Source organism: Lissotriton vulgaris, chromosome 2_2, assembly GCF_964263255.1.
Source record: "Lissotriton vulgaris chromosome 2_2, aLisVul1.2, whole genome shotgun sequence".
Taxonomy (NCBI): Eukaryota; Metazoa; Chordata; class Amphibia; order Caudata; family Salamandridae; genus Lissotriton; species Lissotriton vulgaris.
In genome coordinates this window covers 194,660,697-194,681,606 of record NC_141688.1, presented here as the reverse complement: position 1 = coordinate 194,681,606, position 20,910 = coordinate 194,660,697, and the positions used below count along the sequence as shown (strand labels likewise).

The window sequence follows — 20,910 nt, the reverse complement described above, 5'->3', positions numbered from 1 at the left end:
GCACAAGGCGCCCTGCACTGTTGAGCCTTTTTCAATGTCTGTTTTTTGTTCTTTCCCCTCCATCAAAAACAAAACAAAAATACAAGGCGCCAAGATCCGAATGGCAAGTCCTGGATGTTGAGTGCCTCAGTTGAAAGTTCTGAGCAGTGCTTGTAATACTGTCTGAAGCTTATTTGCACCTGCTGCAGCTTCACTAGGTCCGGCGGAACTTTTTTCCTTTTCCTTTCTGCTTCTTTTCCTACAATGCGTTTCATTTGAAGACACGACCAGGTCCCTGAATGTGTGCAGGGGGACGCTATTGATTGAATGAAAATGGCGGCTTGACACAAAGCTGACTCAAGCGTTACTGTTGGTGCTATACAGACAAAAATTGGTTTTCAGTTTGTACATTCTTCAGGTTTTTTTTTCCATCCAAGTCTGATTGAGAGTTTGTAGAAAAATGGCTTCAGATTTTCCACATACTACTCTTCAACATTCTTCCTAAATGTAACAATGTGAAACTCACTAGGAGAACGGCTGTTTCTGTTTCCTTTCAAAATGCTGCCACCAATATTTTCTGAATGGAAGACACCATCTTGTAACATAAAGGGCCGAAAGGGGTTCTGGTCTGGCCGATGGTTGGTGGAGACATTTTGACTATATCTTGGACCTGCCCGGCCTCGCCCAAAATGGCGCCGGTATAAATGGGACTCGTAACTCTTTGCCCGCAAATGTATATCTAGAAAATGTTATTGTAAGTGGCCCTGTCGTATTTTAATTACAAAATGTACGTCCACCGATTCCGCAACTGTTAGACACCTTTGTTCTTGTCACCTAATGGCCCGCTCGTTACGTTCTTCTACAGTGTAAATGTCTCCTCATCATATACGATTTGAGTTTGCTCCGTGGCCGGCCCACGTGGTTATAGGCCCGTATTTGTATACTGACATTTTCACAATAAAGGTTTTTAAAACCAAACACGGTAGTAGTATTTTCATTTGTAAAGTTTTTACTTTTAGTGACTGTTTTCGAATCAGTAAAAGGCAAGTGAAATAAAGCAGTCCAATTACATGACGGATAAAAGGTATAATATGTAGGAACGCAGTAAAGATAAATGGTCAAGGGCAGTTGTGTTTTTCATGTCTGCAACATAAAGTGATCGATAAGAATCTGATAATCAGGCGTATCGGCGACTAAGACAGCAGGCCGAATCTCTTTTACTCAACGGCTCCGTCATGGAAGGAAGAAACGCCCTTTTTCTCGAAAAAGGAATATATTTTACTTGCAAGACAGTTGTAAATTTTCCGGGAAAGTACATTAGCCTGGAATATTATAACATATGTTTGAAAAAAAAATATTGTTCGAAAATAATAAAAAGCGTAATTTTTAGGTCATATGACCAAGCTTTTCATCATTAAATTAACAAAAGTAAAATGAACCAATGAAAAGTTTTATTAACAAGTCACATGACCTGTTATGCTTACGTTACGCGCTGCGCGCCGCGCCTCGGATCACTTCCGGGTGCGCTAACGCGGCGTGTCATAAAACGCATTACGCGACAACGTAGGTCAAGAATATAGTCTAAATGTCTCCACCAACCAGCGTTCAGAACACAACCCCTTTCAGCAGTCCAAAAAGTTCTGTTAAATGACAACAGAGGGGACAGGCAACAAGAACCATCAGTCAAAGAGGGGAGGGCAAGTTCTTCTCTTCCGGGTCATGTTGGGGCGCTACCGGAACTGATCGAATTGGTAGTCTACAGTGTTTCTGGATGTTTCAGACTAAAGCTGGCGTCAGCATGAGACCACTACCATCTCGTAGCTCCGTCGTGGCCATTCCACGAGCAATCATGGCAGCCGCTCCCCACCAGAAGCCTGCGGGAGTCGGAGGCCCCCAAGACTTTTGTAGAATCTTCACGGCTGAGGGGACGCTTTTCGAGAATGGGACCCAAGCCCTAGCAGACAAGCGTCCGAGTTCCAAGGTGTCCCAGGGCCATTTTAGTGGACCAGGCCCAAAACCGAAGAGCCGGCCGCCATTTTGAGAGTCCTGTGGCAGCCGCCTATCGCTGCACCGCAAGAGCGGGCGCATCTCAACTACATGGTGAGCGAGACGCTGTAGTCGCAAGAGCGGGCGGAAAACAGCTGAATGGCGGAAGAGGCACAGTGTAGCAAAAGCGGGCGGAATGGCAACTAAAACGATAAAGGGGCGCCTCACTACAGCTTGTCTTCAGGTCAAACGGATTGTGGGACAAGGTCCAGAATTGAAGAGTCATCAAAAGGCAAAAAGTACCGCCGGACCCCGGGAGCCGGCCGCCTATGTCGGGGGCGATCTCAGGCTACACCAGTGCTATAAGACTTGGGGAGGGTGTCGGAGCCAAGCGTCTTCTCCGAGTCCATGGCCATCACAGCGCCCCTCAGGGGCCTCCGTCAAGCTGTTTAGGAAGGTAACATATCACATTGTTTTCTAATGCAGTCAGGTCCACAAACGACACTCACTTACTTTGAGAATAGTGAAGCTGCAGTAGGTGGAAATAAGCTTCAGACAGTGTTACAAGCGCTGCTCAGAACTCTTAACTATGGCACCCAACATCCAGAACTTATGCTATTTGAGAATGGTAGTGACATCGAAGCATCTCAGGGACCAAAACCATTAACGTACTTTCACGTATGAAAATCTTACTTGGGGAGGGGGCAGGAGCGAAGCGCCCCCTCCCAGTCAGCGCCACCACACCGTATGTTGAAAATCTGAAGCCATCGTTCTACAAAGTCAACCAAACTTGGATTGAAAAATCTAGAAAAATGTACAAACTGAAAACCAGTTTTGGTCTGCATAGCATCAGTAACAACGCTTGAGTCAGCTTTGTGTCAAGCCGCCATTTTGATTCAACAAAGCACAGGCATTGAAAAAGGCTGAAATTCAGAACTCTAAACTATGGCACCCAACATCCAGGAGCTTGCTATCCGGATCTTGGAGCCTTGTGCTGTTTTCGATCTATTCACACATCGGTCCACTACTGACATCATCTTATAAACCAACGTTATGTAAATAGTTTTTTAATAAAATGTTTTACCCTGTTTCTTTGCTGGTGTGTTGTCTATATTTTTAATATTTGCATAGGGTTTGTCATTATTTTGTGCGGGATGGGTGATGGAGCCGAGCTGTCTTGCAGCCCTCATGGTGTGGAGCTCAGTTCATCTCACTATTTTCGTATTTCTCAAGAAGGGTTGTTCCTAATATTTCTATTTTAGCGAGGTCAAAAAGAGATCCAATTAGTGGCCTACTGATTTTGCTCGATTACTTTTATTTTTTTACACGATTTTTCACTATCTGCAAAGACTAAACAGAGTATTGCGACTTTGTGCTTGTTTGTAAATAGAGAATGATCCAAAGAGAACCAATTCTAAAACAGTAAATGCTTGGACAACAATCAATCAAATGGAGAGACAAGGAGGTACGACGGATTACAACGGGGGTAAAGGCCTGCGTTAACTACCCTTCTGTATCTGCAAAGAGAGAGTACTACTAAGGCAAAAGAGGGGAGGGGGGGGGGGCAGCGTTCAAAGCACATCAGCGTGCATAAATACGAAAATGTTTTTATCTATCACGTACTTGACATTTTAAAGCTTTTCATATTTGCTATTAAAAAACCAATGAAATTCACAGAAAAAACCATAGGTTATAGTGGATATATAGTTAGGAATTTGCATTTACAAAACCTTGAAAATTCAATGAAAAAACCATAGGTTATAGGCCATATATAGTTAGGAATTAGCATTTACAAAACCTTATTTTACTCGCATAAAACCATTGAAATTCCATATATAGTTAGCTAACTATAAGCGCTAACTATATATCGCGCACCCGCAATCCACTGCTGATGATGTCACATATTACATCATTCATGACATGGTCAGTGACATCACTGATGACATCACTGATGACATCTCAAATGACATCACTGATGACAACTCAAATGATATCAATGATGACATCTCAAATGACATCACTGATGACATCACTGATGACAATTCAAATGACATCACTGATGACATCTCATTTGTCATCACTGATCACATCACTCATGTGATAATACAATGAACCTCTTCAGACTCTAATATAACCTTACATACACTCAGTATAAACAGACACTCACAGACTGTCACTCATCCATGGAGTTACTCACACACCTAGTCAGTCATGCAAAGAATCAATCACACCTCCATTTCCTCAACTATACAGTTATACACATCTTACTTATTCAAACATATAATAACACATATTTACTCTCTTATATAATCCCTGATACAAGCTCACAGTGATCGATACAGCCACTCACACATTCACTGGCTCTTATGTTCAGTTATTTATATATCTCAACTCTCACATGTATTGTGTTTTACATACGTACTTACTTGCACATGTAGCAATGAGAAATCCATTCACTCACCAACACACCCATGCACAGTCAACCGCCCATATAGCTGTTTCCACATGCACTCTTGAACTCATACTCCTAGTGAATCAACTGCTTACACATCTATGCACAGAGTCACGCACCTCCCAGCCACCCACACACACACTCAGCCTCCCATTCAAATATTTGGGCAACCAATCAATAACCTATATGGCCACTCTTATAGCTACTGATCAACACATGCAGCAGCTTACACAACAACAAACATACTGATGCACGAATTAAGACAGTTTAGTCACTAACCCATGTACTCAGTGAGACACATTTAATCACTCACTCATACAGTCAGTCATGCACCTACTAAATTCTTCATCCAGACACTTATACATCCACTCATTCTTCAATATGTGAAACATATTTAAACTTTACAGACACATACAATCACTGGTTGTTTTGATCAGTGATGTCATCAGTGATGTCACTGACCATGTCATGAATGATGTAATATGTGACATCATCAGCAGTGGATTGCGGGTGCGCGATATATAGTTAGCGCTTATAGTTAGCTAACTATATATGGAATTTCAATGGTTTTATGCGAGTAAAATAAGGTTTTGTAAATGCTAATTCCTAACTATATATGGCCTATAACCTATGGTTTTTTCATTGAATATATATATATATATATATATATATATATATGGAATGCATAACTATTAACATGTATGATTTAATAAAATTGATAACAGTTTGTGTAGCCGCCACATAACATGTCAGAATAGGTCAAAATAATGTATTTTCTATTAAAAAGTTTATACTCTTTTCACACACGTTCCCAAAACAGCAGTTTGAAGGAATTTTAGGGTAGGACACAATCATAAGCATTGAGAGCCATTTAAAGAAGGCACAAATGCTTACATTTTTAGTCATCAGGTTGATTTCTTACCGCCAGGCTTCGAGAGGACATCTCTGCCCTGTAACTCCTAATATCTTCCAAATCCAATGTTGCAGTCAAGACCTCCTGTGGAACAAGGATTATATCAGCAAAGTGAGCACACACCATTGTTAATGAAATAGAGGAGTCCACTTGTCCCCCTTAACATATTCATGCACATATGTGATTTTAGACCAACAGAGATAAAGGAGCACAGTACAAATATACCATTTAGGTGGATATCATTGTACCCAAAACAACCTACAATGAAGTTTTTTAACAACTTCAGATGAAGTAAATGCAAGCATACTGAATAGCTTTTCAGCCCCATGGCAAAGATGCACTGCTCACCCCAGTATCCAATCTATTTGAGTCACAGGCACTGCTTAATTTACAACAGTGGAGCTTTAGCTGAGTTTTCCATTGGCCCATCTGCAACATGACCCTCAATTTTCGAATGAACGAAGGCCCACTCTACTTCGGGGGGGAGGGAGAGAGACGGGGCTTCTGATGGTGATACAGCACAGGACCTCCATGCAAGAAAATGTCCCAGATACAAAGGGAGAAAATATCTCCCCCATCAGGGACAGTGCTAATTTGTTCTAGAGCGGGTTGTAAAACAAAGAATTACCTTCCAGCTACCTTGATATGGTTGGCCTACAGTTTTCCAGAAATTAAATTCAGCGGATTTGTGGGAACATTTTTTGGGAAATACTCCTCCTAACCAGATGGGAGATCTACAATTTCTTGACAGCTACCACAGTGCTGATGTGAGGTCTCTGCTGCCCTTGTGATCTCGCACCCTGTCGTTTAAGCTTTAAGTGAGACCCATAACACTGCATATTCATTACAAACCTACATCATAAATTCAAGGTCAAGTAACAAAGAGAGTAAAAATAATTCTATTACTGTTAGAGTTAGAGATTTCTCACACAGAATCCTGGACCACATTTCCCACTCATGTACAGATACTCAGATTATCAAAATGCATTTAATTATAAAATAAATGTATAGTCATTATTCAATAATTGTTCTGGTTGGCCTTATCCCAGTGTAACGACTGGATTTTTGGACCAGATGGGATCAGCTCCTGAGAGCCCCTCCAACCCAGCCGGAACGTAACCACCTCCCTCCTCAGGACCATCTATCCAGGCACCTGGGTACCTACCTGAGGATGGGGAACTCGCAATATACAAGCTCATATCATCAGAAACACCACTAAATCTATAGGGATACTAAGAATACTCACTGATTACTAAGGACATCCATGCCCTACACCACACTCATACCTCATAGTCTCGCGACATCATAGGTCCAGACTAATCTACCCTGGGGCAGTTCTGATTATCTACCATTACACACTGATTACCCTCAGTGCTCACTCGACACGCAATCTGGCGTGCCATACACACTGAGCTGCAGCCTCAGTGCTCACTCTCTTTCTATTGTGTCCACAGTCCAGCGGAACTGCACACCAGTCTCCTACCTGGTGCTCACTCACTTACAATCCGATCTGCAATCCGGCAGATCTAAACACTGGTCTCCTTCCCAGTGCTCTCATTTACACACGATCTACAATCCGGCAGATCTACGCACCGTGTCCTTCCGGTGCTCTCATTCACACACGATCTACAATCCGGCAGATCTACACACTGACCACAATCAGTGCTCTCACTAACGCCACTTACCAATGACGACCACTTTCCTATGAATACCTTCAGCTCTCTGTCTCTATGTTGGGAAGTCTCTCTCACTATTCACTAAGGGTTTGCTACTACAATAATATTATGGGATGGCCGAATTAATTAGTATGAACTTTATCCCTTAGTTGCAGGTCTCCTCTCTCCCTAATTATTCAACTATCACTTACCTGATCAGGGGTAACATCTGTTCAAACAGTAATACCTGACTAGGAGACAAGGTTACCTCCACTGTATGGGGACAAAAGATATACACACTATGTGATTGAGTTATTCCCTGATTTAAGCGCTCCTACTCCCTTTTGATCCTTCAGTTGCTCAACAGCAACTGGTTAGAAGAAAGGTTAGCTCTATCTTAAGAATAACACATGCACACTAGTTCACTAAGAACTGGGGTCTCTTTATTTTAACAATGATGAAATACACATACACAAATCTGCGGGGTCTCTATGACTAACAGGAACTTTAACACACCGCTGAAAGAAAAGGATTAGACATACAGTACAAGGTTATCTGCGGGGTAACAGGAACTTTTAACACACCGCTGAAAGAAAAGGATTAGACATACAGGGACAATGTTAAGGTTTGTAAATACAGAAGGATATCACCTGAGGGGTATGAAGTCTTGCTCTAGCTGTCATCTGGGTTCCTCTCTCGTCTGTGCCTTAGCTCGTCTTAGATTCTCTCCTGCACTCTTGGACACACCTCTGCGCTGATCACTTTGCACTGGATTTCTCTCCCCCACGGACTCTCTCCACCTTTCAACTTTAATCTAATGATTTCTGCCGCTCTGATAACTGTTCATTCCACTAGCTTGTTCACTCTGGGTAAAGTCTCTGTGCCAATGTCCAATTAACTCCAGCTGCTCCCACAGGTTAATCCACGATATAACTTCAGTCTCTTCTAAAAGGCATTACTTCAGACTCCAGCTATTCACAACTCCTCCTGATAAGTAACTGCTTCCTTCAGTTCCAGCTCACTAACTGTCTGTTTGTCTTCTCTCTGTTCCAAGCATTTTCTGTCTCTTCTCCTCCTGCAATTCCACTCCTCCAACTCTACCAACACTCTCTGCTCCTCCAACTCAACTAACACTCTCTGCTCCTCCAACTCAACTAACTGACTCCGCCTCTGCACTTCACTAATATAGAATGCTGTCTCCTCATGGAAAGTTCCAGCCAGCAGCTTCCTCCCACCGATCCCATGTACCAGGCTCCTTGCGCTAGACGCTCCCACAGTGACCAGCTGCTTGTTTCGTCTAGAGACCTGAGCCCAGAGACACTTCCTGATTAGATTCAGCTCTGGCCGGTTCTCTCCGGTTCGCTTAGGGCGAACAACAGCTCAAAACCAAAATATTACCTTTTCCCTTGAAGCCTCTCAGCTCCATCAAAATGGAGTCTCTCTAGTTCTGGGCCTTGTAGGCCTGAGAAGGATGAAATAACCCGTAGCTCTGTCAGAGTACCTACATAAACCATACCAATGTGTAATATAAAGTCAGGACCACAGGATCCAACCTCTACTATAAGCAAAAATGACAGGCCAAAGCCAATAGGCAATAGATGGCCTCTTCTAGGTCTGGAAGAAAGGGCTTAAAAGGGCCAAACAAGCTAGGAATACATATCCTAGATGTGAGCAAGATTAAAGTCTTTATCACTCCCAAATGGGGCCAAAAAGCCTGTCAATACACCCAGTCATATGAATTGCTACAGCTAAGTTTTTCTCTCTAATTTCCTATATGAATGTATGCAAAGTTAACAAGCACCCAAGTCCCCATCATTGCACACCCACCGGTGTATTTAAAATAAGCACAGTGAGACTAGTGGGTGACAAGAAAACACAACACTATATGGAGTATGCTATCCTTCACATGTACACAGGGCTCTACAATTTTTAAAAGAAAAGATGCTAGAGAGGATGCGAGAGATGTGGGATTCTAGATAATCAATACATTCATTTGAATGTTACCTTAATTCTACCAATCAGATCTTTAATTTGTTACATAAATATTGAACTAAATAAACAGGGAAGAGGTCATGAATAATCCACGAAGAACTAACATTTAAAACATGAAAATCCAGGCCATGATGATTACTCTCAGATGTAGAGTTGTTAGAAAGGCAACATACCACATCATCTAATGAGAACTGGGCACCTTGTGAAATAATGTCCCCATTCAAAGAAATCATGGCACACCCATCGTAGTAGAGGCGGTCACCATCGCAGCCCTTCTGATTAGCCAGTATATAGACACCACCATTCTGAAAACATACCAGAGATCAGAGTTTATCAATGTGTGTCCATCATGCAGTACATTGACGGTTATTCAAGCCATGACAGGTCAACATTCTAGGAGGCACCTTAACGCCTCCATGAAATTACAAAACAACAGTGAATGGTATTAAATATAAGATCAAATATAATACTCTTAAACTTGAGATTTTCCAAAGAGAGACATTTAAAAAAAATTTTTTAACAAAATATAAAAAAGTTAACAAAAATTAAAATATGTGTCAAGACAAGAACTTGCTTGTACTGTACATCTTCCATTACAACAATTAATTTCACCTTTATAGTTAGAACTTTGAAAATGTGAGACAAAAGTCTTGCTGTTCACTTATGCACCTAATTGCCTTTGTAGGAGCCAACCTCTCTGTGTTCTAGAGATCATAAAAAAGACAAACAGTACTATAAATTAATATTAGATTTTGTACAAAAAACACACGCCACCAGGTAGCAATTAACACCAATACAGGTGCTGTCACTCAGTATGCCATATTTCTTTGTGCAGCTTTTTAGTGCATTGGGTGCTGGTGCACTGAGGTAGTTATCCTTAATGAGTTACACTTAGTGGAGCTTAAAAAAAGAACATTGTAGGTTCAATGCTGATGGAATCACAAGGGGACCTGTGAAGCTTAATGTTAGGATTACACAGGAACTACTAAATAGGCAACTGCGTAGTATTAACGCTAGAGAGAAAAAGTAAGAGCAAAAGACACGTTTTAATGTGTAGGAAATAAGTACAATATTGGAAGATTGCAAATTAGGAATCATGTCAGTTTTTCCAATGCATCCTCATCAAATTACCATGCTAAATTGAAACATATGTTCCAGCACTTCTAGACTCTCCCTTCCTCCACAACCCCTGCACACCTTTTTTTGATTTTCTGTAGATATTGTAAATAAATGTGCAGGCACACATTAAGGTGCATCCACTGGAGAGCTGGCCAATGGCAGTATTGTAGGCCTTCATTAGATACTCCATCAAGCAGTCAGATAGCAAAACTATTCCCAAAAGACAGAATGGTTCATATTGAATTGCTAGTATATTCACCAAGTTTCAAAGCAAAATTCGGTGGAGATCAAGGCACTATTTACTTCCCGGAGCAAACAAACGTTTGGGTGTTTGAGTAAAGAAATGCCCATGTGAATATAACAATTGATCAGCTTACCAGAAAGAGAATTTCCACAAATATCTTAGATGTGTGTTCTGCAACCAGGGATTTCAGTTAGAAATGAGCACTGATGCCGGCTGGGTACCAGTTTAAGAATAAAACGTTTTCAGCATTTCTTGCTTCCTCACACGTGGGCATACATTAATCTGGCTATAGCATTCTATACTGTTCTGAAGTGGGGCTGCTTTTTGTCACCCCAGACTTGGAGCCCTGACCAGGAGAAGAACTGTCGAGATCTTGTCCCCTCATACAAAGGCTGGCATCAGCTATAACAAGCAAATAGGTCTCGCATTAGGAAAGTTTGAGCTATTGGTATTGTAAATGACAATTTTTTTATTTATGTGTTGGTTTTGAAAATAGCAAAATTAATAGCTTTGTCATTTACAATGCCAATAGTTTTAACTTTTGCAAATGTGACACCTATAGAATTTGTAATGCAATATGTGTTTTATTTACGTGACTTAGATGTATCGTTATTACAAATAACAATGGCTTTTATTTTTTTTACATAATTAATACTTAAAAGTTATTGTAATTTATAATGCCAATAGCTTAAACTTTTGTAAATAACTTTTGTGAAGATTATGTTCAGCGTATTTTATTGTGACGAAAATACAAAAACAGAAGTGAAATATTAACATCTTTTTTATAAGAAAGCTATGGTAACAGGGAAAGAAAGATAGTATCCAGGCCGAAAGATACAGACAGAAAGACTGACTAGCCTGTCCCTTAGTGTTCTTTGCATGTGGTGAGATTCTAGTTATGTTACAGGAACCTTAAGTGCACATATGCCAATAAGGTCCCCTTGGAGCCAGGAAGATAACAGCATCAGACTGCCAGCCTCTCATAAATATTAATCGGTACATTTTGATCAACATAAGTGTCAGATCTACAGCCTCCTCATAGGTCAGGTTCCAGGCTCCAAGAATATCTGGCACTGGCACCCACCCATCCGACTGGACTCTAGCTGCCCCTTTCTATAAAAATGTACATTGATATCTCCTCAGGGGCCCTGAAGTAATGGCGAGGTAACATGTAGCAGTTTACAAAACTCCTAAAAATTCTAATAGTCAGCTGCGTGCTACTCGCCGAAAAAAGCGCTTCGACGCCTCGTCAGAGTTAGTTAGCGCTATATTAATGCAATTACTATTACTGCAAAACAAATAGTCTTTCCTCTCTCCCACACACACACCACAATGTATCTGTACTTAAGAGCCACCCGCACCAAATACCACACGAGCCTGGCAGGCCTCGCTCCGGCCCTGCTCAAGCGGTTGATGGCCTGTCATGGAGGCGGCACAGCCGCCTACGGTACATACGTGGCTTCAAGAAACTCAAAGCGCCTCACACTGGGATCCTGTCGGTTACAGTACACAAGGTTGGGTTGATTTCTTTTGGGGGATGTGGGTGGGAGTTACAGGAGATTAAGAGGGTGGCCAAAAATCACAGGACGTTCAACAGCATTGATCAGTTATTTGAACCCTTTATCAAGCCCTCCTCCGAGAACTTCCTCCCCCTCCTCCACCGATGCAGGCAAGATGAAAGAGGAAAAAAAACAAAAGAAAGCAGGCTTCCTCGTCATGTACTAAGACAGTGGCCCAAAAGTAAACATTTCGGCATTTTCTTCAATTAAGAAAACTAAACAAAAACAAGCAGAACGCCTGCACTGCATTAATCTCTGGAGGAGAGGCTGATGTCACTGAAGTCCTGGAGAGCTGCAGCCAATCCCGGCGCAGCCCTCTGATGACGCGGCGGCAATGGCTGAAACTATTCTTTTTTCAGACGATATTTTTGTTACCCATGTTCTGAAGTACTTCCTTCGTTTTCATATGACTGTGATTGTGTTTGCTATCCGGTTGCTTTAATACTTGCACATGTGGAGTGAGACATTCGGATTCAGGCACCCGATTGTGGAACTTTTGTCTTCACAGCCTGCATTTTATCACAAATAGAACTACCTTTAAAAACGAGTCCTCACCGCCTTCCCTCGGACGGTCCTGGTGGGCAAAATCCAAGTCACAGGGGCAGTCCGAGCCTGGAGAAGCGAGCTCCGTGTGCCGGCGCCGCTGAAAGCTGATCTTGCGGCGACCCGGAAGCTCTTGCCCGGCCGGCCAATCCACTCGCGGCCGACCGGAAGTCCCGCCTCCCGAGGTCCGCGAGCTGCGAGCTGCCGGCGCATGGAGCGCCCTGCCGTCCGGGGTAGCCCGGGTCCCCAGGAGGGGGCCGGAGAGAAGGAAGAGTGTGGCGCCTGTTGCGGGGCTCCTCTGACCTGAGGGAGCCCCGATTTAGAGGATGAGACACGCCGCGCCATGAGGAGCCCCGCCGGAAGAGCGCAGTCGGTGAGTGGGGCCCAGGGCTGATGTGAAGTGCGTGCGTGCCTGTGTGTATGCCTGGGGGGAGGGGGGGTGGGGAGGTGGGAGTGTGTGCGCGCGTGTGTGCGTGAGGGAATGTGTGTGCGCATGCGTGACTGTGTGTGATTGAGAGAGAATGCGAGGTAGGGGATAGTGTGCCTGTATGTGTGCCTGTATGTGTGCCGTATGCCTGCGTGTGCATGCGCGCGCCTGTGTGTGTGTGCGTGCGTGCGTGCGTGCATGCAGAGGGGTGGGGGCTGCCTGTGTCTGTGTGAGAGCCAGGGCTTGCACCACGCATGCGCAGCTATCAGACGCTCGCTCCCAAGGTGAAATCCGACTTTGTCAAAGCGCGCGTCTGGTAGCTATCCACTCTCCTAAATACCGGCAACATAAGTTGTCGAGCTGATGAATGCCACAATAGCTCGACCTAATAAAAGTGCGTGTTTTTTTACATTTTATTTTTGCACACTGTGAAGGCATCCATCGCTTGCACTCTGCTAGCTTCATGATGGCGTACACACAGTTGTACTTGAAGTCGCTAGGTGGCCGTCGGTTCTGAAGGTGGGTTGGGAAGAGAATAAAGCCAATGGCATATTTACGTCTTCTGGCGCATCTCTGCAAATCAGCAGGTTTGCGCCAGAACAGATGCGTCACGTAATCCCCCCCCCCCCTGCGCCACCACAGATGCGTCTCATTTACAATGCGGCGCACCAGGGTGCAAGGAGGGGCAGATGCGTGACGCATCTTGAGGCGCACGGGCGACTCATTGCTGGAGTTGTGTCGCAAACGCGACGCAACTCCTGCAATTTACAGGGGCCGCCCATACTCCACATGGTGCCTCACTCCTTACTCCTGCTTCAAGCAGGCGTAAGGATTTGACGCAGCAGCGTCGTAAAACTGACCATCAGTTTTACGTGGCTTTCCTGCAAGGGAACGCCCACCCTGCGACAGAACGCCCACATGAAACCTCGCCCACATGAAACCTGACGCATGTTTCATGTGGCGCAGGGCTTTACAACGTGACACATCTGCCTAGATGCGTCACGTTGTAAATAAGTTGCAACGTGGCGCATGGTTTACGCCGCCGCTGCGTCACAAAAGTGACGCAACTGCAGCGTAAAAGTGTTGCAAGGGGCTTGTAAATCTGCCCACCAGTATTTAAGTAAACGTGGCCAAGCAATCACAGCCGACAATATTCCTCTGAATGTTTTCATTCCCCTTAGAGTTAGACAGATCTGCTTTTGAAGGGAAACTTTTTACATTTTTGTTTCTGAGGATATCTAGAGACCTTCGACCTGCAGTTCTGAACTTCGACCTGCTGATCTGTCTCGTGAGTTGAAAGCGCTCAGGGCAGTAGTCCAGCCCTGTGAATACCAAAGCGTCCTTTGCGACTGTGCTAGCAGGTGTTAAGCCTCAGAGAAGACATGTGTTGTCTGGTAGGCGGAGGCAAAGGAAATGCCACTGTAAATTGCTGGGTATAAGCGTCTGCCTCTGTATTTTGCACACTTGCCCCTTTCCATTATCGGCTTAGGAAAGCTGGGCTCTCGATGGACTGGTTTGTGACGTTCTGGTGGGCTCTCCGAATGCAGGGTGGGGCCTCTAGTTACAGAAAGGTCGCCACTCCTTGTTTTACGGATTACTGTCTGTGTGGCCAGTTGTGATGATAAAACGCGTGCCACCGGGCCGCTGCAGCTACACAGAGCTGACTCCCACCATTACAACGATTTCGATGATTTATTGAGGGGATTTCAAAAACTTGCAGGTCTCGCTGCGCATGAGGCAAGCAGGTTTCATTATTCAACTGAAAGGCACATATAGTTTCGATCTTGAAAGGGTGAAGCCGAGCCAGCACTGTCCCAATTTGGACCGGTACCTTTAAGCCTGCACAGACCCCTGTGGCTCACTCACAGCTTGTGCTGTGAGCTGTGTCTTACCAGCTTCAAATATCCGATTGCACATTTTCAATGAATTCTGTTTTAGAGGGAAATATAACCTGCTATCTTCATCTAGCGTTTATTACCGCAATTCCTTTTGTAAGCACTGTAAATTACCAGTGTTTATCCCCTTATATAATGTAGCTTGATTTATCGATTCGGAAGCATGAGAAACCGATTTGGCTTTGCCGGATTTCAAACTCATGACGTCAGCATTGAGCAACTACTTCCCTGCCTTTTTACTTATATTGGAAAGTACCACCGGCGCTGCCTGTACACGTGCATTGCCAGGCGTTGCTTGAATGAGGCAGGCCTTTGATGTTGAAAAGGTTGTGAAAATAAAGCTCGAGAAGACCCCCAACCCCATCACCCTCAGATTCATGGCTGCGCCCGGCGTACAGGAGTATAGCTACAATGGGTGCAGCAGGAGCAGTGGCACCGGTGCTCACAGCAGTCCTGATGTGTCCATAGACTCCTGATAATTCCTGTAGTCTACTACCCCAACAGCAGTCAACGGGGCCATTCTCGTTGCTTGCATCCTTGCTTCAGTACTGCTAGCCTGACCGCCACACATCTCTCGGGATAGGCCTGGCTTAGATAAGTCGGCCGCCCATTGCCCTGCCCATCATTCTGCTACCAGTCAGGATTGTCGCTGCTCATCCACCGCTAAAGCATGTTCGATGTCGGAGCAGGAACCGCACGGGAAGCCTGGAGCGAGGCGGCACCACAGCACCTCCTCCTCTCAGCCACAAAAGAACAAACAGAGCGCAGGTGCTCCTGGGACGGCGGCCTACTCCCAGGGCTTAGGCAGCGAGCGCTATGCACTTGTAAAGTCATAGCCTGGGACTAATCCGGCATGTGCACTGGACGCATTTGTGTTATCTTGTACCAATGCCACGATCTCGGCTCTCGGATGCAGTAGCACATATAACTATGCAAAAAAGTTTGAAAGGAAAACAGTGGTCTTCATTACAAGGGTTAGCGCCTTCTGTATGCTTTGCCAGGAGGATAGGGTGACCAGATTCTCAAAACAACAAGAATGAAACGAACTGCTGCACGCGCACCAGCGCGAGACACCGCAAAAACGATCCCGTTCCCCAGGTTCAGGCGTGAGTAGTGCACGAGGTTGGAGAGCTCGAGACGCCGCCGTGAGCGTGAACGTAAGCAGCAGAGGATCGCCGGAGAAGACATGGAGCCTGATGCCGATGCCGAGACTGACCTACTGCGGAGGGAGAGTGACACGCGGAAAGAGCCAGGTGAGTGGGGGTGTGTGGTATTGGTGGGGGAATGTGTGTGTGCATGTGTCTGAGTGTGCCGCTTAGTTGTGTGGGGTGGGGGGGGGGTTCTGTGCGCTCCTGTGTGTGTGTGTGTGCGCGTGATTGAGAGGCGAGAGGCTGCCTTGCTGTGCACAGTTGGAGCAAGAGATGTGCATGGCTGGGGGGGCGGGGCCAGGGGGCGCGTCCACAAGGTGTTATCGGCGCTCGTGGCCAGATCTAGGTCGCTTGACAAGAAACTCGGTAACAATAGGTCTAGCGAGACCTAAAAATGGGACCTTCAGGGTCCTTGCTCAGTAGAATCCTGGACCTGTGGTAAATTCAGAAGGACTGCCTTGCTGTGTCGGCGACTGCCTTTCTGTTTGAAGGACTGGACCGGCTTGCTTGCACTCCAAGCTGTCCAGCGTGACTCCGTAGGCCAGTTGGCTGACCTAACATAGATACAGGGACATAAGCTTCCAGAGGCCTCCCAGCAACTACCCAGCTAACAAGTAACAACCAGACATGCTGTAGCCCTGCTGCTGGCCTCTGCTGGACTGAGCTCTGATGGCATCAGTGGAATCTCTTAAAAAAAGAAAAAGGTGAAAAGCTGAAGTTGGGCTCCTCGTGGCCTTCAACGTGAACAGAACTCTTTGAGCTAGACTTGAGAAGGTAACTCTTCAGCGTGACTGACTTGGTCCTTGTATACGGCCTACGCTCCATTGCAGTCGGTCTGAACTAGTGACTTTCCCCTGGTGTAGCACAACCAGGCACTTTGTGCTTTTAGGTGCTATTTTCACAAAACAACCCAAAAAATCTATTTTACCGGTTCTACTGATTGGATGATTAAAATGTGACTTTATTTGGTTTTGGATTTTTATTGTGTTGCATTTTACCATATTACTGTTTGTCTACTGCAAAAATACACTACCCTTTGCCTCCAAGTTAAGCCTGACTGCTTTTGTGCCAAGCTACTAGAGGGTTAATTTAGTGACTTCTGTTGTTAACCCTGGCATGGATTGTGGTAATTGCCTGATGGGAGCACCGACCCACCTCAGCCAACACCCATTTTCTTACACTGACATATTATTTTGCTATTTTTTTATAACATCTTATCATACCTCCACGATCCTAAAGGCCAATTGAAGAAGGTAATGGAAATATTCAGGAAATTCGAGAAATTGTCAGGCCTAAAAGTAAATTGTGACAAGTCGTATCTTTTGGCACTGTGTCAGGAAACAACATGACTATATGGAGTAGATAAGTGAACACTGTCCTTGTCGGCCCTCACGTTCAAGTGTTTAGAGATTCAGATATACCATCTGCGTTCAAACCTCACAGCCGGCAACAAAGATTGTGCCATCCGTGCGATACATAATTCAATACGTTTCTGGAAAAGTCTTGTCCTCTCGGTTATTGGGAGGATCTTCCTGGCTGAGACGGTAATGCTCCAGGATCGTTTCACATTTTACAAATTTTCAGGTAATTCTGTTATGTTCATTTATCTGAGATATGATATAATGACAGGGCTACTATGGAATATTTGGAGGTACAAGCTAGCTTTAGACAATATCTGATTGCCACTGTCCATTCAATCCATGAGAGCCCCAGATTTGAAACTATATTAAATTGCAGCTAAACTGAAATTTGTAATGTGTGGTCTCACATCTCAAGCACCTGTTCTCCCTAAGTGAATAGGGAGTCCTATATTATATACAAGGTAGGAAGAAGCACATCCCTAAATTAATGACCACAGCTAAATTTGAGTCCTGGGAACAATTACGAAATAAAAGTGTGGATTGGTTGGCTAAATACAAAGGATACAGGAGGTCCGATATACACGATATTTTAATGGTACGATGGGTAGGTTGGGTGGGATCGGCAGAAAAAAACATCTGGGGTGATTGTATTGTTATCAACTTCCGCCGACCTAGCCTTGTCAGATCAATGCTGGCCGTTAGAGAGATTAATTGTCCCCTGCCCACAAATATCTGTGCACTACCCCTTGGTTTCTTTTATAGACCACCATGTACAGCAACCACTCATCAGCCCCACCTACCAGTCGGGAAATAGGTTTTCTGCCATCTCCGATCTAGATACCCTTGATTGACCTGTTCTTAAATCTCAACTGACTGAACCAGCCCCTACAGCACCTACGGAGACTATCCCAGCTACTAACAACCCCTGAGGCTGAAATTATTTTTGTAAATGATCATTCTGACTCATTATTACAGGTGCTGAGCTGGAATGTGGCCGGATTGGCTTCTAAATTAAATAACGAAGAATGGGTGAAATATGATAAATAAACACGACATCCTTATGTTTCAGGAGACCTGGGCAACTAAAGAGTTATATCTTGAAGGTTATGAGTGTTTTAATATTATTTCCCCTCATCCCAAGCAAGGTAGACCCTCAGGTGGTCTATCGATATGGGTTAGTATCGCATTGGGCGGCAGTGTAAAATCAATTCCCACCAAAAATGCTAATTTTCAAGCTTTGATATACACACGGGGGTTCTATTTGCTTTATTAATTTTTATAACAATGATTTTTTAACCACACCTAATGTGAATTTTGTTAATATTTTAATTTTTTTTTCGGATATGGATAATTTGTTGGGAAAGCAAAAACCGGTAGGAATATGTTCGGGGGCGACTTTAATGCGAAGATTGCAGGGGGAAATACCGTGAGCCCCATCCAGCATACCTCAGTCAATCCGTGCAAAAGGGATATGAACTAATAGACCATTTATCAAATAGTAGTTTTTTAAATGTTATGGATATTGCAGCCGTAAATAATGAGGATAGTCTAATACCTATTTATAGAGGTCTTAGTTGAGCCTCAACCATAGACTATGTTTGTATATCGGCACTATTAGAAGACCATTTAGTTGTGGCAGAGGTTAAAGCATCCACCTTCGGGGATCATAATCCAATCCTAGTCTCTTTTACAGCTGCCCTCACACCCGACCCTAGAAAGGAGCCAGGGGCCGTTAACATAAGAATCTTCTACAGACAACTTAAGAGTTAAACGGAACGGCAGGGACTGCCCCAGGGTGTTCCAAAAGATGGTGAAAACCTATCAATCGCTTTGTGAGACTTATCTCATATTGGTCAATCCTAACCCAGAGGCAGTTTCTGCTTTTATCCTACTATATGCAGGCATTAAAAATGGATTTCTAGACCTGTAGCTCCACTCAAATCCGACCCTAGGTCGTTTAATAACACTTGCTCTAGTGCTAACAGAGAACTCAGAGTTGCCCTATCAGCTTCCCCCAGAGACCCTAACCTTATTAGTTTGTTAAGGCATACTTATAAAAGTGCAGTGAAGCATAGGCGAGACGTGATTTTAAAAGAGCACTGGAGTAACCTGGCCTGTGCTGCTAAGCTTAATAATACAAATTGTTTCTGGTCAGCCACCAAGTACCTGAGAGCGTTTGGCAATACATCTACCCCGTTAGGCTGTAATGTAAGAAGCGAAACGTGGGTAGCCCATTTTTCAAAAATATATGCTGCCACATCTGAGTGTGAAGATACTTTTGATAACCCCGCTCCTGCTCAAATCCAAATATCTTTGTCAGAAGTTGAGGATGTAATTAACCAGAGTCTGGGAAACAAAGCTCCGAGCCCAGACGGGCTACCAATCGACCTTATAAAATCTAGGCCAGAGTTTTTGACCCCCTTGCTACTCAATGTTTTTAATAATTTAACAACAACTAAAATTCCCAAAACTTGGTCTACATCTGTAATTGTCCCCATTTTCAAAAAGGGAGATAGATCCAACCCGAGCTATTATAGACCAATCTCTTTAATTGATAACACTCTTAAGATATTGGGGAGGGTCTTATTTAACAAAATCAGAACTTGGGCAGAGGAGGAAAATATATTAAATAAATGCCAGCTGGAATCCGAAGTCATCTTGGAACGGTGGAACAGTGTCTCAATCTTAACCTAATTATAGGGAAATATACTATTGCCCGACACAGTCCCCTTTACCTGGCATTTATGGATCTTACCTCCGCTTTTGATTTTGTTAATAGATCTCGGCTCTGGCAATGCCTTTTAGATTATGGGTTGGACAAAGACATGGTGCACTTTTTAGGGATTTAAGGGCTCGGGTGAGAATAAGTACTGATGGGGCAGTTTCAGGGGACATAGTGGTTGGAAGAGGCGTCAGACAAGGGTGTGCTTCTGCTCCACTTTTGTTTATTTTATATGTTAATGAGCTACACAATACGCTGTCACACCAAACTACAGATGTTCCAATAATTAATGGCAATATACTGCCTGCCCTATTATATGCAGATGATGCTGTTTTAATGGAGCGTACACCCAATGCTCTTCGTATTTTAGTTAGGGTTTTGTAGCTATTATGAATAGCCTGAATCTTTGCAGACATTTTAAGAAATCTTTTTTAATGTGTTGTGGCCCTAAAAAAATGTCTTATTAATGCTAGTACTTCGGGGTCAGATACACTGTTAAGCACTCGTACTTTCCCGTACCTGGGTTTACAATTTTCAGATATCGGATCCTGGGCACCCCATTTGGCTTATGGACGGACCAAATTTTTAAAAGCAGTAAACTCAATAATAAGTCTCCCTCAACCAAAAAGAAAGGAGGTAGTATTGTCCCTACTTAAATTTTATAGGACACAATGTGTACCAATCATGACTTATGGGGCTGAAATTTGGGGTTTCACAAACCTGAAAAGTGTCCAGGCCGAAGAAAATAGATTCTGCAGGAGAATTTTGGGATTACCAATTTCATCATCTACATTTGCCTGTCATAATGAGTTAAGATTATCTTACTTGGAGGATTATATTAGGTCCCACCCTGTCATGTTTTGGCTAAAGGTCTGGCAAAATCCGGTAGCCTCACTAACCAGGGAGATTTTAGTT

General features: G+C 43.9%; 1 protein-coding gene across 1 annotated transcript in view; it reads right to left on the bottom strand.

The window, feature by feature from the left end:
* NADSYN1 (NAD synthetase 1) overlaps window positions 1-20,910 on the bottom strand; it is a 217,194-nt gene that overhangs the window by 128,006 nt on the left and 68,278 nt on the right. The window contains exons 9-10 of the mRNA XM_086959527.1: window positions 9,151-9,282; window positions 5,340-5,414 (exon numbers count right to left, since the gene is read on the bottom strand). Of these exons, the coding sequence (XP_086815653.1) occupies window positions 5,340-5,414; window positions 9,151-9,282 (207 nt within the window). The remainder of the gene's footprint in view (window positions 1-5,339; window positions 5,415-9,150; window positions 9,283-20,910) is intronic.